General features: G+C 49.0%; 1 protein-coding gene across 10 annotated transcripts; it reads right to left on the bottom strand.

The window, feature by feature from the left end:
- Positions 1-496: 496 nt before the first annotated feature.
- GAL3ST4 (galactose-3-O-sulfotransferase 4) lies at positions 497-6,868 on the bottom strand. Of its 10 annotated transcripts, none has more exons than XM_058180411.1 (5): positions 5,551-6,669; positions 4,998-5,141; positions 4,769-4,906; positions 4,070-4,403; positions 497-3,174 (listed from the first exon to the last, which is right to left on the bottom strand). In XM_058180411.1, the coding sequence occupies exons 3-5, from the start codon at positions 4,897-4,899 to the stop codon at positions 2,323-2,325; spliced, it is 1,317 nt and encodes a 438-aa protein (XP_058036394.1). In that variant the 5' UTR covers positions 4,900-4,906; positions 4,998-5,141; positions 5,551-6,669; the 3' UTR covers positions 497-2,322. The 10 variants fall into 10 exon arrangements, with proteins under 10 accessions (XP_058036394.1, XP_058036391.1, XP_058036401.1 ...); XM_058180408.1 differs by having other exon boundaries at positions 5,045-5,141; XM_058180418.1 differs by having other exon boundaries at positions 4,070-4,400; positions 5,045-5,141.
- Positions 6,869-15,156: the final 8,288 nt, after the last annotated feature.

The raw sequence follows: 15,156 nt of genomic DNA, 5'->3' as shown, positions 1-15,156 counted from the left end.
TAACAACTTTTCAGGTATATTTAAACCATGTTATGGTATCTCCCCCCTCCCAAACCTGCCCTCTCTCTCCCCTGTGTGCGCGCACGGGCAGACACACAGACACAGACACACATGGCAAACTATTAGGGCCAGAAAGTCCCACCTGAAAGTTGATTTTTTTTCAATGTTCTTGCCATCATCACTGTGTCCAGATTCAAAGTAAATTGTTCAAGTTGTGAGATAAGTTGTGCAGATAACAGAAGCTGGTCTATGCATTTCCTTCCTCGGGAAGAAGGTGGGTAGAGGGGTGGCAGTGAGAAAGCACCAACTAATTCTGACCTGAAGTGGTGCCATGCAGCTGGACAAGAGGAAGGCCAGGCTGCCAGCAATGGGTCACTTCTCTGGCCATTGGCATTTCTCAAAAGCAGAAATGTCCCCCTCTGGAGAGCAGAATCTTGGTTTCTAAGGATAAAAGGTGCTTTAGGAACACAAAACAGGTAAGGCCCAGACTACAGCAATCAATTAATGTGTTTTAATTTTTTATACTGATATTCTCCTTTTTGAAAGTGAGCACAGTAATTGTACACGGGGGGAAAAAATCTAAACAGCATCACTGCCCAAAATGCTGGAAAGTGCTATTATAATTTGAGAGTTCCACAGTGTGAATACTGATTGAACCAGAGGTGCTGGCCTAGCTTTTGGATTGACCTGGCTATTTGGGCCAATAAAGAACAAAGGTGCAAATCTGAACTACTGTGTAGCAGCAGAGGTGATGAGCCTGAGGTTCTTAATCTCTCAGACCTGAAGATGGTCCAGGTTCCAGCCTCGGGCCTGCCTCCCTGTCCAGCAAGAAGACCGAGATGGCACTGTACTTCTGTGGTTTCTCCAGCTGGAGAGTTGGGGGCACTCTTCTCCAGATGAGTTAGGCATGCCTAGCTCAATGGTGCTCAGACTGTTTAGCATGCCATGGTGTAATCCTGCAGCCTGCTGTGGATGATGGGTGAGAGTTGGGAGCCTGGAGGTGGGAACTTCTGAGGTTTCACAGTAGCAGCCAGACTCTGCCGGGAACACCCATGGCTTGCTTCCCAGGGTTATGTGGGATGACAGCTATTTCTCCACCCCACCCTTTTGCATAGTTCAACCTTGCTCTTAACAGGCAGCAAAATCCAGTTTTTATTTTCACTGAATGGCAGCCGGACTATGGAGCTTCAAGGGACAGCTGGGCCACAAGGGCTTCTGGGAGAAGGCAGGAGGAGTTTCCTTTTTCTTGAGGCTCTTTTGTTCAGGCTAAAAAGAGAAACGGCCCTGAGGTGGATAGGCCAAAACCTGTCTAATCCCTGCACCCCAATCAGCCCAGCAGGATTAAGCCCATAAGCAGTTCATCCTATTCACCAGTTTCTGGTCTGCTGGCCTGACTGGGGTAGAGCTGGGTTTAGGCAATGGCCTTTCTCCAGAAGCCTTTTATTTGCTGCAATTTATTATTCTGTATGTGAAACTCTCCATAAATTAAGCCCTTATGACTGGGTCACATAACTCTGAATGATTAATTGTTCAAACAATTATTGTTTCCTCACCTTCCTTCCCATCCTGGGTTGGTTGTGTATCTTCTGGCTTTCTCAACTTCAGTGCAGCTTCATTCTTTCCCAGCATTTGCCAACAATGCCTCCACAGGTCCTCAAGTTTTTGCCCCAGCTCCAACCCTGGGCTCAGGGTCCCCAGTTGAGGACTGTTGCCCGGGTCCTCGAGCTTTCCACATGGCCACCAGAGCCCCTCTGCCTGAGAAGTCTCTGGTACAGCCTCCTCTCCCCAAGCAGAGAAGGACATACAGAGAAGAGCCAGGAAGCCCCATGGCAGTTCCAGTTTCCTTGACCTTCTGGGTACGAGCCTCACTGCCTCTGGGACAAGACAGTGGCAGGGGAGAGAGGCACTCTGCAGCCAGACAGCAGGAGTACTATGGTGGGCCAAAGGGTGGAGTGTGAGAGCCTAGCCCTTCCCCCCAAGAATGCTGGTCTACCAGGCTTTGGAAGATGTCTTGTTAGGGTGGGAGGGGGAAAAATACTGAGCGAAGGGCCAGAGATTAGCCAAGGGTTTATGTGTCGTGCTCTTCCTGGCTCAGTCATATCCAATTATTGAAGCTCCTCTCACATGAAGCTGCTGGGTATGCCTGATGCCAGGGAGGGTGCGTTGCCCTGTTTGTCTCCAAGTCTCAAAACACGGGAACCACTTCATTTCTCTGGCATTGCGTATCCCGGCAGCTCTCCTAGGGCCCCTCTGTCCATTGCGTCCTGCGTGTATGGGGGTGTCCAGCAGAGCACGAGGGGAGGGGGGGGCGATGCCAGCATTTCAGTCGGATGACTTCTGCCAAGAGCTATTATGAGTGCCTTCCCCTCCCCGTCTGAAGTCGCCTTTCTTGTAGGGGTGGGGAAATTGCTTGGCATCAAGGAGATCCTTGTACTGCAGTTCAGGAGTGACCATCTGCTGACACACGACCTGCAGGCCAGATGCCAGGCTGGGTTGTAGGGCATAACCCAGGATTGGCACCTGCCCAAACTGGAAGGGGCGGATATGCACGTCAGCAATGTGGCCTGGCTCCAGTGGTCCCCCTCCCTGTAAACAGCGCCGCATAAACTCTGCCCGCTGCTTTCGGAGAATGGCCACTTCCGCAGCCATGCGGTCAGTACCAAAGTGTTTCACACGTGCCCAGAAAGTGTGATTGAAGTGAATGTAGAGATGCCAGTCGAGGTGATTCCAGGCACGGAGCTGAGCTGCATCGGCGTGTCCCAGCTGGTGAACTGCCTCTGGATTGCGCAGGTTGTGCTGGAAAGCCACCACGTCCTTAAAGCTCCAGCAGAGGGCATCACGCAGCAGGACCAGCGACTCATCCATGTATTCCGTTAGCAGCACAAGGTGGAAAATACGATCCAGTCCCAGCAGGGCAGCCTGGATTGTGGCTAAGCCAGGGCTTGCTGGTGGATCAAGGCCAAAGTCAAACCAGAGCAGGTTGCGGGCATAGTGGCTGCCACGCTCACCAGGCCGGTAGAAGTTCTGTGGAGAAGCCAGGAACTCTGGCAGTGAGCGAGCCCGGCGGAAGGCAGGGACCACACCCCGGTAATAGGAGAAAGCCGATTCAGCCAAGGAAGCTGGATCCCGTACTATGGAGAAATAGAAACTGTCTATGGGCATCACCTTCTGGACCTGGAGGGGAACATGCAGAGGTTAGTGCTAATGCCAACTACAGGTGATGCCCACAGAAAAGATGGGCTCTTGCCTGTCTCCTTGGTGGAAGTTGGAGCCCAGGCCATCAGTTAACAAAGAAACCAGATTGTTGGGGGCAATATGCTGACTCTGTAAAACTGCTTAGAGGGCTGTAAAGCACTGTGAAGCAGTATATAAGTCATTTCATTTCATTTATTAAATTTCTATACCGCCCTTCTCCCGAAGGACTCAGGGCGGTTCACAGCCAACGTAAAACAGAATTCATACAATATATATAGATAAATTAAAAACACTGTAAAAATCTGATTAAATTTTGACTAACAATTAAAATTAAGTTATTAAAATTAAACAATAAAACCCCAGTTAAAACACATTAGGCCAGCCTTGCGCGATGAAACAAGAGAGTCTTGAGCTGGCGTCGGAAGGTCCGGAGGTCGGGGAGTGATCGTAACCCCGGCGGAAGCTCATTCCAGAGGGTAGGAGCCCCCACAGAGAAAGCTCTCCCCCTGGGGGTCGCCAGCCGACATTATCTAAGACTAAGTGCTAAGTCTAAGACTATTGCTATTGCTAAACTGTGCACAGCCCTCTTCCCCCAAGTCACTCCCTCTCCTGGCACCCATCACCTACCTTCTTGCCTGCCCCACATCTTCCGATGCCAAATCCCACTCTGGAGGAGCCTCAGCTAGCAGTATCTTGAGAGATGTGAAGCCTTACAACCCCAGCTAGAACTGGGGCTCCCTCCCGGCTGCTGCAACAGCTTGTAAAGCCCCTTGGAGGAAGTCTTCTGTGTGTGCCCCTCCTCCCTTCCCCAGCCCTGCTTCCCACATCCCACCTCCTGAATCCAGCCTGGCTGCTTTGGACTCCTCCCACACACCTCAAGCAAGTTGAAGCGCATGTGGTGGCAAAGGATGTCGAATGGTGGCCCCTCGGGATGCCACCCTTTTACACGCCGTGCCTGGAAAAGCTTGGGATAGTTGAACTGGTAGCCGGCAGGCAGGGCAAAGCGCAGCGATCTCGTGTCCCCAAAGCGGTGCAGGATGTTGACAAGGGTGCTGCTGGCGGTCTTGTGGGTCTTCAGGAAGACCAGGTGTTGCCGTGGCTGGCAGGAGAGGAGAGGGCTGACGGGCTCTTCCTTCCCCAGCCCCACAGGTTCTGCTGAGGGGACCGGAGCAGGCAGGGGAGGGAGCAGCAAAGCCAAGGACACCCTGCTGGGAGAGTTTGGAAAAGGATGAGCCAGCTGACAAAGGCACCGACTCCTTTCTAAAGCAGAACCTGGTGCCTTCCTGGACAACAAGCCTTTCTAGCTGTCTCGGCCACAGGGTGAAGGGGGGGTTGGCTGGCACCTTCTCTAGGGAGGTTCTCCCTTTCCCTTCTGGCCTTGGGATTCTCTACTGGTCTCTCACTCAACTAGGCTTGATCCTGCAAGGACCTGGGCTGACCCTCCTCCGGAAGTCTCCTGACTCCCCTGCTGCCTGGCCAGCTTCTGCCAAGTCATTTCTCACCTACACTACCTAGCAAGCTTTGTGCACCCAGCCTCTTCCCTGCTGAACTGAAGGGAGGGAGCAGGCATTACCTCTTTGGAAAGGAGATGCCCAGGAGCTGGACCGTGAAGCCAATTGTCGTGCAGATGGCCAGTGCGACCCAGAGCAAGGGCAGCCGACAGCAGCTGCAGCAGCACCGCTGCCACCTGGGAAGGCTCCTCATCCTTCACCTGGGGGGAGGGGAGTGCAGAGAGTTAGTAGTGGTGGGAGAGACCATGTGCTTGGCTGACCCGGTCCCTGGGCCTTCAGTGGGAGCCCTACCAAGGCCTTGCATATTCCCTCCTTCCTTCACTCCTGAGTGTTTGCACCTGAAGCCAGTCGTGCAGTCTCGGCCACAGGAAGTTCCACGGCTGCCTTTTGGACCTGTTCCCATCTTGCAGGGGTCACCTGAGCAGAAGTCAGGTGCTGGGAGAAAGCAACCAACCAATTCAGATCCTTCTGGCCTGGCCTGGCCTGACCTGCTGATCTCCTGGCTGGAACTCCCCCCCCCCTCCCCACGCACAGCTCAAGCCAAGCCAGCCAAGGACTGAATCACGAGGTGACCTGACTTTGAGATGACCTGAGCAAAGATGCCCCTCCGGTCATTCCCAGATTCTGGGGGTGGGGGGGAGAGGAGGTGGCATGATCCCTAAGAGGTCCTTGGAGGAGTACTCCCCACCTCCCTGCAGCAAAGCCAAACTGCCTACTGGATAGTAAGTTCCTTTGCAGTCTCAAGGCCCTCTGTGTCCATTCCCCCCCTCCATTATTCATGCCCAGCACAAAGGCAGGTGAACAGAGTGCTAAGACTCATGCCCTTGGGTGGGGGGGGGCTCACCTGGCAGGTTACCTAACGGCTGTCTGTGAGCATACCGCCATCCATGCAGCCCTGGTGTTGGGAAAGCTGGGTTCCTTGCCTTCTTTCCCAAAGAGCAGGATGGGATATGAGGCTGGACAGCATTGCCTTCCCAGAACAATTGGAATGCAGCCGCCTTCAGGATTGCGGCTGCCCTGCACCCTCAGCAACTGGGCAGCTACATTTTCTGGCACAAATGCTGAAGAATGAGCCAGCACCACCGTGTAGAAAGAATCAAGGAGAAAGCCAAGCAAGCCTGGAATTTGTGCAAATGTAGCCCCCAGGTTTTAACTTGTGGGGTTTGACCCCAGTATAGGAGAGGGTGGGGAAGGCTTACAATTGTGCAGGCCCGGTGGAACACACCCCTCCCGGCTCCCGCCCCTAAAGAGCCTCCTGTTGCACGACTCGCCCCGGGGCTGAGGCAGGCTGTTGATGGGGGGGGGGGGCGCTCACCGCCGGCTCTCCGTCCCCCACTCCCACCCGCCATCCATCGGACTACTGCCTGTTCTCTACCAGAGTCCAGCAGGGATGAGGCCAACTTCGCACCCAGGCTGGACGCCTTCACCCACCAGCTCTCTAACCCAGCTCCGAGTGGGACTCGTTGGAAAGCCAGAGCTTTCCCATAACCAAACCCAGCGCCTCCAGAGCGCATGCAGAGCGCCTCTCTGAAGTAGCCTCAGCCAGCCCATCTCCGCACACCTTGTGCAAGGTCTTCGCGGCAGGTTGTTCTGCCGACTCCGAAGGTCCCCAACGCACGCCCGACCACAAGCCGCTCAGAATGGGGGCGGGGGTGTCTCCGTCTCAGCCCCTCCGCCCGCACATCCTTGGGCGTCGCCAAACTTTTCCCAATCTGCCTCACCGAGAAAGAGTCGGAGGTCTAAGCCTGATCTCTGCCCTTCCCACGGCTGCCCAGTTCACCCATTCGGGGAAGAGCGAGGGAACGGGTGAGATCAGTGCCACGGCGCCGACCGACGATGGTAATCCGGAGCGGGGAGGGGACGCTTCCGCCGCTGGCTCTCCTCGACCCCCTTCTCTCCTCCTTTCTTCTGGCGTTCTCCCTCCGCCCCTTTTCTGTCTCAAACTTTTCTGGTCACTCGCGCTTTCTGCCCGCCCCCGCGGCTTTCCGTGGGCCTCCCGCTCCCCAATCACATTTGCCCCGCCCAGTGTGCTTCTCTTTGTCCCCCGCTCCGTAACACACATACACCCACCGGCCTAAAGTACAGGCGGAAGGACGGGCGAAGCCGAAGCTTGCCGCTAACAGCATCCATCTGTCCGGCTCGGCTCTTGGACTCGAAACGCGCCAGTCGCTTTAGGCTCGCCCGTAACTCCTCCCTGCTCAGCCGCCTTCCCTTGAAGCGGGGGCCTGCTCAGTCTCCTGACCTGATCCGCTGCCCCATATAAGCCTCCTGTGAGCCCTCCGTGGGGTGGAATAAAGCCGGCATTTTGCTCCACGGTTCTTATCACCGGCTCGCCTGTTTCAAGGCCGACTGTGGAGTCTGCAAACGGCCGCATGGGTCGAGAGTGGGCTTGGAAGGCTGAACTCACCTTCTGCCAGACTCACTGATTTGTTTACCTCGGGAAAATGGTCCCATCTCCTTTTCCGCCCCCATCAAGCAGCAGAGATTCGTTGGCGTTCCCTGCTTAAGCTTGGTTTCCGAAGAAAGACTTGCTCTCTGGATCTTCACATTCCTTAAGTAAAGGGGATATATAGGTACAATCCAGCATCCAGCATTCTCATCAAGGAGAATGCCTCCTGAGAATAATTGACCTGGGACATGGTTCCGGGTATCCACCTTAGAGGGGCAGTGGAGGCATCTGGAGGGAGTGTTGGTTGATATAGGATAATTGGTGCACCAAAACTACCCTCCCAGCAGTGACAGCCATGCCCCCACAGCAATGGCTTACATTAGTCTTCCGGCATTTTCTCTGAATGCAATCAACAAGCAGCAGGCAAGAGGAGGACTCCAAGGGCCTTGGAGGGGCTGACATAGAGATAAGGGTGGGGGTGGGCTCGGCCTCCCAGGACTGGCACCATTGGTGCTCCTGTGACCATGTCCAGCTTCTCTAGTCAGAGCTGGAAAATCCTTGAGAGCCATTTGAACCTAAGGCTTTGTTGGGCAGGGTGGTACAAGCAGGTGGCATTTGGGCACATGAGAGTGTAGCAGCCAGGCAGGGCTGGGTGACCCACTCCTCCAAGACAGTCGGAGGGTTATGCTGCCTGGGCTTGGGGTGCAAACCCTGGAGCTTGGTGTCCTAGGGCCAAAGCCTTGCAGGGGTGGAGCTGAGCTGGCCCTACCATATTCATTTATTTACTCTGAGCAGACTCATAAATCACCACCATCTGCAAAACTCTGAAATGTAGATTTGGGCAAATGGATTTTTCAGAATAAATATGCCTATAAAACTAACTGCTGAGCATAAGAATAGAAAACAAGAACAGAGACAGGAAGCCTAAAGATAGGCTTGGCCAGATATCCATTCACCAGACCACTCCAAAGACCCATTGGCACAAAAGTGCCGCCAGGGCTGAGGGGCTCTTTCTTTGGTTGAAGGGAAGGGCAGTTGGGCATTCTCTCCCATTCTTCTGTGCCAAGGCCCCCCTCAGAGCCATCCCATCCTCTTGAAGGATTTTACTGCCTGACAGCTAGAAGGTCTGGTGTAGGGAGCAGGCGTCTCTTGGCTGTCGTTTGCTGGGGGCACAGCCAGGCCTCGTTGAAGGCCCCAGCCTTCAGCCTTATTTGACTTACATACTGCCTTACTCTAGTCAACTCTGGGTGGCTTGCAACATAAAAACAAAATGACAAATGTACATTCAAAAATTAACATAAAACCATAAGCAAAATGACAAATCTGGGCAACAGAAGAAACTATCATACACTCAACAATGGGCTTCGTGCAATCTAGCTCAGGAACTCAGAGAAGAGTTGTTAGGGTGGGATCTGTGGGAATGCTTTGGGGGAACCTCATACCAGAAGGTGGGTGCCAAGACCTTCATCACTGGAGGATTGTAAGAAGAGACTGGACAGCACACTTGTCTCAAATTGTATAGGGTCTCCTGCTTGAGCAGGGGGTTAGAGTAGAAGACCTTTGAAGTCTCTTCCAGCTCTATTCTGATTGAATAGAATTCTGATTGAATGAAGGCACACTTCAAGATCCTAAGAGAGAGGATTGCTTAACTGAAGGAAACTGAGTGTGCCAAGCCAGTTAGGTTGAAGCAGATGGGCCAACAGTACTAGAGACAGGCAGTCCCTCAAGTAACCAAGCCCTACGGCACCATGTAGAGCTCTATGGGTCATAAACAGCACCTTGAATTGCATCTGGAAGCAAATTGGCAATCAATGTAGCTCATGAAACAGGTGGTATATGGGCATGCCCACGGATGCCCATCAGTACCAGGGCCACTGTGTTCTGGACCACTGGATACTTCAGAGAGTGTTAAAGGGCCGCCCCATGGAGACTGTGCTGCGGTAGTAGAGTTGTAAAGTGACTAGAGTGTGAGGGACTGTCTAAAGGGTCTCCCAATCTAAGGAGAAGCTGAATGTGCCACCCACCCTTTCCACAGACTCCCATACCACACATCAATCTTGAATGGAAAATGCTAATCCACCCAAGGTCAAAGCTGGAATATCCACAGAATCAGGGGGTCCCCAAAACCATAGCCACTCAGTTTTGAGTTGGAGACATTTGAGGATGATCTTATTGGTGATTAATTTGATTTATTTGATCACCCGTTTCATAACAGTGACTCTGCATATGACAACAAATAACTCATGGTGTTCAAGTTTAGTGCAGTAAACCCGAAGGTCAACAACACCAGAGCTCACTCAGTGCAGGGAAAACTTTGCCTTGAAGGAGGCCGAGAAGAGCTGCTGCCAAGCCGATGGCCAGATAAGCAGGGCTTGAGCCTGAAGCTCAAGTGGGGTTTCCTCTGGAAATCTATTCCTACTCCCACACCATTCAAAGGGTGTTCATCCCAAATTGTATAGCTAAAAGTCTTTAGACTGAGAATATTTACAGACTTTCATCACAGGGCTTTATAGAAGAGAACCAGCACTTTGATTCCTCCCCCCCACCCCCCCAGAGGATTGCTGGGAGCCAGCATCACTTCCAGGGCAGTGGTGTCATGGGGCAAAATGAAAAACGCTGTCCACAGGGCTGTGTCTTGATTGTGCTTCAAGGCAGCTGCATGGGGCACATGACAGCAATCCAAGTGGGAGGTGACCAAGGCCTGAGTCACTGGGAGCCAGGCTTCCTGGTCCTGGGATAAGCAGAACTGGCACAGAAGGTGAACTGGTGCATAAAGTCCTCCCCCCACACCCAGCCCAGCAAGCAGGAATGCATTCTATCCCTGACTGGAGAAGTGTCACACCAGGCAAAGTTAAATTTGGAAAATGTAAAGAAATGAGGGGGGGGGGACTTTCAAAGGCACAGTCTTGCCAGGACTGAGCTGAAGCTTGTTGTCCAGGCTCTGGAAAAGGATCTTGCTGGCATTGTTTGGTTGCCCAGGTGGAGCTGTACAATCAGGTATTATCAGCATATGGAGGGTACCACCTCTCCTACCCACAGAAGACCTGACTAAGCAGCTTCATATTTGTAGCTGTTTAGTAGGAGTGGAAAGAAAGTTGAGCCCTGAGGCAAAAAGGGGAGGCTTCTGATCGAGCTCTTCTCCCCCACCCCCAGAGGATTGCTGGGAGCCAGCATCACTTCCAGGGCAGTGGTGTCATGGGGCAAAATGAAAAACGCTGTCCACAGGGCTGTGTCTTGATTGTGCTTCAAGGCAGCTGCATGGGGCACATGACAGCAATCCAAGTGGGAGGTGACCAAGGCCTGAGTCACTGGGAGCCAGGCTTCCTGGTCCTGGGATAAGCAGAACTGGCACAGAAGGTGAACTGGTGCATAAAGTCCTCCCCCCACACCCAGCCCAGCAAGCAGGAATGCATTCTATCCCTGACTGGAGAAGTGTCACACCAGGCAAAGTTAAATTTGGAAAATGTAAAGAAATGAGGGGGGGGGGGACTTTCAAAGGCACAGTCTTGCCAGGACTGAGCTGAAGCTTGTTGTCCAGGCTCTGGAAAAGGATCTTGCTGGCATTGTTTGGTTGCCCAGGTGGAGCTGTACAATCAGGTATTATCAGCATATGGAGGGTACCACCTCTCCTACCCACAGAAGACCTGACTAAGCAGCTTCATATTTGTAGCTGTTTAGTAGGAGTGGAAAGAAAGTTGAGCCCTGAGGCAAAAAGGGGAGGCTTCTGATCGAGCTCTTCTCCCCCACCAGTGCTGATTGGAAGCAGCCAGAGAAAAGCCCTCTAATGGAGCTCCTCCCATCCCCAGGTGGTCCAGAGGGATACCATGGCTGACGGGGTTGAAGGCCACTGAGAGATTATTTGTGTCAGGACAGATGAATTGCCCCCATCACAAGCCTGCCAGAGGTCATCCACAAGAGAGATCAAAGACATCTGACCACAATATCCCAGCCTAAAACCCAGAACAGAACCAGAAAATCCACTTTTTCCAAGGTCTTCTAGAGCTGCAGGTGAACTATTTTGTCAACAGATTTATTTTATTTTATTTATTTATTTTATTATTTAATTTTATTTATTTTGTCACAAAATCATATAAAAGATTATATAGTATATAAACATATATATGAGTAAAAAAAATTATGAGGTATAAGCATATATATATATATATAGGAAGAAGAAAAGAAAAAACAATAGGACAGGAATGGTAGGCACGTTTGTGCGCTTATGCATGCCCTCTTAGGAATGGGGTGAGGTCAATAGTAGAAAGTTTTTGGTTAAAGCTTTTAGGATTATGGGAAGAGACCACAGAGTCAGGTAAAGTATTCCAAGCACTGATGATTCTGTTACAGAAGTCATATTTTCTGCAATCTAGATTAAAGCGGTTAACATTAAGTTTAAATCTGTTGGTTGCTCTTGTATTATTGCAATTAAAGCTGAAGTAGTCTTTAACAGGAAGGACATTACAATAGATGATTCTGTGAGTTAAGCTTAGGTCTTGTCAAAGGCGACGGAGTTCCAAGTTTTCTAAGCCTAGGATTTCAAGTCTGGTGGGATAGGGTATTTTATTGTTTTCAGAGGAACGGAGAACTCTCCTTGTAAAATATTTCTTGACACGTTCAATTGTATTGATGTCAGAGATGTGGTGAGGGTTCCAAACTGGCGAGCTGTATTCTAGAATTGGTCTAGCAAATGTTTTATATGCTCTGGTTAGTAGTGAGGTGTTTTTGGAAAAGAAGCTACCCAAAATTAGGTTTACAACTCTTAGAGCTTTTTTTGCTATGTAGTTGCAGTGGGCTTTGGCACTTAGATCATTTGACATGAAACCTCCAAGGTCTTTAACGGGATGGGGGTCGTCTGTAAGGTAATGTCCATCTAGTATGTACTTAGTGTTGGGTTCTTTTTCCTATATGTAAGACTGAGCATTTGCTGGTTGAAATTTGGAGCTGCCAATTTTTAGACCAAGTGGTTAGATGATCAAGGTCGTTTTGAATGATAGAAGTATTGTCTGTGGTGTTAAATAGTTTGACATCATCAGCAAAGAGAACACAATTACTTGAGATATGGTCACAAAGATCATTAATGTATAGTATAAAGAGTGTTGGTCCAAGGACGCTGCCTTGAGGAACGCCACTCTTGACAGGAACAGGATTTGATAAAGCATTGCCAATTTTGACCACTTGTTGTCTGTTAGACAGAAAAGCAGATATCCATTTGTGGAGGGGTCCTGAGATGCCATAGGATGTTAGTTTTAGGAGAAGTTTATCGTGTACTACTGAGTCAAAAGCTTTGCAGAAGTCTATGTAGATTGCATCTATTGATTTGCCTTGATCTAGATTTGAAGTCCATATGTTTTTGCAGTGGAGAAGTTGTAAGTTACATGATAATTTTTTCCTGAAACCAAATTGTTCGTTGGAGAGTAGGTTGTTAGTTTCTAAGTGTGAGGTAATGGATTGGTTGATGATAGATTCCATGACTTTGCAGGTGACGCAGCAAAGGGAGATCGGTCTGTAGTTTTCGACTAAGCTGGGGTCTCCTTTTTTGAAGATAGGGATGACTGTGGCTAGTGACCAAAGTTTGGGAAGAGAACTGGTAGTGAAAGCTTTATCAAAGATAATACTTAGGGGTTCTGCTATATTAATGGAAAGGTTTTTTAAGAAGTATGCACATAGTCCATCGGGTCCAATAGAAAGCGATAGTTTTAAGTTGTGAAGAGCTTTTCCAACATTGTCTTCTGTGAAATCTATATGAGTTAAATCATCATAGTCATTGCTGGTTCGTTTGTGGAATGTCGGATATGTGTTATCGGAGTTAACAAAAACTGAGCCAAAGAAAATGTTGAAGAGGTTTGCTTTGACTGTTTCGTCATTGCATTCTTTGTTGTTAGAATCTTTTAGTGGTGGGATGGATCTTGAGTCTTTAAGTTTATTGTTGACAAAATTATAAAAGGCACAATTCGAATTTGTGCGCAGAAGGTTCTCTTCTTGCTTGATGTGGTAATTTGTGCATTCAGTTTTTATTTGGTTGCATATGTTTCTGTAGCGGTTTTTGAAATTTGTAACATAGCCTTTTTTGTTTCTTTTCCAGAGGGATTTTTTTTTATTGAAGTTTTTTTATTGATATGGGTAGTTTGTTTTTTTTGGTCATGGTAGTCATTTGTGGTACATATAGTTTAATGACTCTATTGATTTCAAGTAGGAAGACTCTATAGTGGTCTTCAGCGGTTATGCAGGTTGCAAACAGATTTTGCCAGTCCAGAAATGAAAGATCGTTGTTTATAAGGTCGTAATTGGCTTTTTTGAAGTTGTAGTTGGGAGTACTGTTGTTATGACGATTTAAGTATGGACGTATATTGAGATGAAAATCTATCATGCAGTGGTCACTGTTGGAAAAAGGTTCTTTAATTTGTAGTCCGTAAATTGAGTTTGAATTGTTGCAGAAGATGAGGTCAAGGCAGTTGTTGAGTCTTGTATTGTTAGTTACAAGTTGTTCAAGACCTAGGTTTGTAACAGTGTTGTATAGTGTAGTATGGATTGGGTCAGTTGAACATTCATTAGTTGTCCAGTTAATGAGAGGTAGATTTAGGTCACCCAGGAAGATGAGAGGATATGGGCAAGAGGTAGCCCATGTTAGCATTGAGGTTAGCATATTTGCATGGGTAATGTCATAGTCAGGGTCTCTGTAGCATAGTAAGAATCGAAGAGTAGTGTCAAGGGATAGGGCGCATACTATAGTTTCAGGAAGAGAGAGTTTATGTGCTACTTGGATATTTTTTAGATTCAGTGACTTTTTGTAAAAGATAGCCACTCCACCACCTCTTCGGTTTTCACGATCTGATCGATAGACTTGATATTCTTTGTTTGAGATAATGGAGTCAGGAAGGGATGAGTTCAGCCATGTTTCACAAACAAAAATGATATCAAATGTGCCACTGTTTAATAAGAGGATAAATTCAGGTAATTTGTTGACTATGCTTCTTGCATTTATCAATTTGCATTTGAGATCTGAAGTGATTGGTGTTGAAGAGGTAAGGGGCGTGCATACCTAGTTTTGGATGTTAGTAGGTTGGGGGTTGTGTACAACAGATGGTTGTATAGATGGTTGGATGGTAGTTTGGTTGTTTGGATGGATGGTTGATTGGATGGCTGGTTGGGTGGATTGTTGGGTGGCTGTTTGGATGGCTGTTTGGATGGCTGGTTGGATGGCTGGTTGGATGGCTGGTTGGATGGCTGGTTGGATGGCTGTTGGTTGAATGGCTGGTAAGATGGTTGGTTGAATGGGTGGTAGGGTGATGGGTACTTGATTGAGTACTGGGATGGCTGGTTGATTGTTATGGGTGATGGGGGGTTTGGAGGTGATTTTTTGATTGTAGGTCTTATTTTTTATGCAATCAGCATGGTAGTCGATGTATAGGTTGGATTCACCATTGTCTTGTCTTCTTTTAAGTTCTGTGCGAAGTTCACGAGAACGTATCCGTTGTAGAAAGGATAGATCAGGACGTGATCTAAGTTTACTGTAGGTAGAGTTGGATTTAGCAATTGAGTTTATAGTATAGATGAATTTGCGTTTACTGTCCTCGTTTATGCATGTGATTTACTTTGTCAAATGCCCTCCTGAAATCTACTTGGATGACAGCTAATATGTAGCTTGCCCATCCCATCCCCCCAATTGACAAGAGGTCCCCAGATAGCAAAGCCTCCAGCCGACAGGAAGGGCGTCTTATTTTATTTATTTATTTATTTATTTGATTTTTATACTGCCCTTCTCCCGAAGGACTCAGGGCGGTGTACAGGCAAGATAAAACAATATCTATCATCTGCACCTCTATAACTGTCTGGTTTGGTTCTGCAACCCAACAAGACAGACACACACTTCAGAGGATAATTAGAACTGCAGAAAAAACAATGGCTACCAACCTGCCATGGCTGTGAAAATATTTACAGACCTCTCTGTTTCAACTCCTACCCTCAAAACGACGCTACAGAGAACTGCACACCAGAACAACTAGACACAAGAACAGTTTCTTCCCGAACACCATCATTCTGCTAAACAATTAATTCCCTCAA

This window comes from Ahaetulla prasina, chromosome 4 (assembly GCF_028640845.1).
Source record: "Ahaetulla prasina isolate Xishuangbanna chromosome 4, ASM2864084v1, whole genome shotgun sequence".
Lineage (NCBI taxonomy): Eukaryota > Metazoa > Chordata > Lepidosauria > Squamata > Colubridae > Ahaetulla > Ahaetulla prasina.
This window is presented reverse-complemented; position numbering and strand designations above follow the sequence as displayed.

Bases quoted from the DNA above. Each gene is read 5' to 3' on its own strand.
- GAL3ST4 (XM_058180417.1), bottom strand. From the start codon at position 4,899: ATGAGGAGCCTTCCCAGGTGGCAGCGGTGCTGCTGCAGCTGCTGTCGG. The intron at 4,404-4,768 runs GTAATGCCTGCT...AAACTCTCCCAG, and splicing joins GGCATCTCCTTTCCAAAGAG to CAGGGTGTCCTTGGCTTTGC. The intron at 3,175-4,069 runs GTGTGTGGGAGG...GTTCCCCTCCAG, and splicing joins TGCGCTTCAACTTGCTTGAG to GTCCAGAAGGTGATGCCCAT.